This window comes from Lepisma saccharinum, chromosome 21 (genome assembly GCF_977018435.1).
Source record: "Lepisma saccharinum chromosome 21, izLepSacc3.1, whole genome shotgun sequence".
In the NCBI taxonomy this organism is placed as follows: Eukaryota; Metazoa; Arthropoda; class Insecta; order Zygentoma; family Lepismatidae; genus Lepisma; species Lepisma saccharinum.
Window position 1 is genome coordinate 19,740,543 of NC_139249.1, and position 1,083 is coordinate 19,741,625.

Below are 1,083 nucleotides of genomic sequence, written 5' to 3' on the forward strand. Positions count from 1 at the left end.
AAGTGCCGTTCGGTGTGTACTGAGGAAAGCAAAACTTAAATTTGATTTGAATTTTGTTATGTACCGTCGCTTTTAGCTAATCGTGACGATTTCTAAATTAATTTATATTAAACAATAGTGCTCTTCCACAGCAGGACACGATTACCCGTAACAAAAGCGTAACGTTCCGAAAAATAATGTGCAGACAAAGAAACCAACATGTCAAAAAGGAAAGTACAGTGAAAACGAGGGAAAATTATATGTCTGGAAAAGATGCGCCAGAATAAATAGAATATATTTTTATCTAATTAAAAATCATTCTTGGTTACTTGCATAATTGAACATTTTACAACATTAAACATAAATAGCAGAATTCAAATGTAATAATACATTCATTATACCGAAAGGTATAACAAAAAAAAATGTTCACTTACCTAACTCTAACAAATACTTGTATATGCTGGTTTTTCTGGCCTTTTACTCTGGTATCCATTTTATCACCGCTTAAAATATACCCTTATTTAGATCTTTTTAAAAGTGATATCTGTACATTTACATATGTTAAAAGGATCCTCCGTACATCAACACTTTCACGCACCTTACTCCAATTCGAACTATGGCCGTTTTTCTAATGCTCGAATCAACGTCCATCTTTAAGGTCACGTGATAGCGTAGTAACGAAGGTAGATAAACTTTGCATCTGACTTGTGCTGCCATCATTGACAGTATGAAAAACCACATAGAATAATGACGACACAATAAACAATCTCTCCTTTATGTTTATTGTTTATAGATAACATAGGGTCAGGATATAACAAATGACAAGTTCTCGATACTTTCTGCGCTATAAGCATACTCTATAGAAAAACTGACACCCAACAGAAAATTTCAGCGATGTATATATATATATATATCTATATACTCAATGCTCACGGTGCGGAAGATATCGAGAAGTAACCAATTTTTTTAGCATGAACATTTGGAATTTTCCGACTGTTCATGATCCTGAAAAGTCGGTAAATCATTTCCCTCCCGATATCTACTTTTCGGGATTCTGCACTCTGCTCTGACCATATGCTCGGACATGTGATGAGTGGGTGATAA

At 34.2% G+C, this 1,083-nt stretch overlaps 1 protein-coding gene across 1 annotated transcript in view; it reads right to left on the reverse strand.

Annotated features, from left to right (window-relative positions):
• Klp61F (Kinesin-like protein at 61F) overlaps window positions 1-613 on the reverse strand; it is a 110,199-nt gene extending 109,586 nt beyond the window's left edge. Inside the window, exon 1 of the mRNA XM_083142460.1 lies at window positions 414-613. Coding sequence (XP_082998586.1) covers window positions 414-472 — 59 coding nt within the window. The 5' untranslated portion in view covers window positions 473-613. The remainder of the gene's footprint in view (window positions 1-413) is intronic.
• Between the last annotated feature and the right edge of the window lie 470 nt (window positions 614-1,083).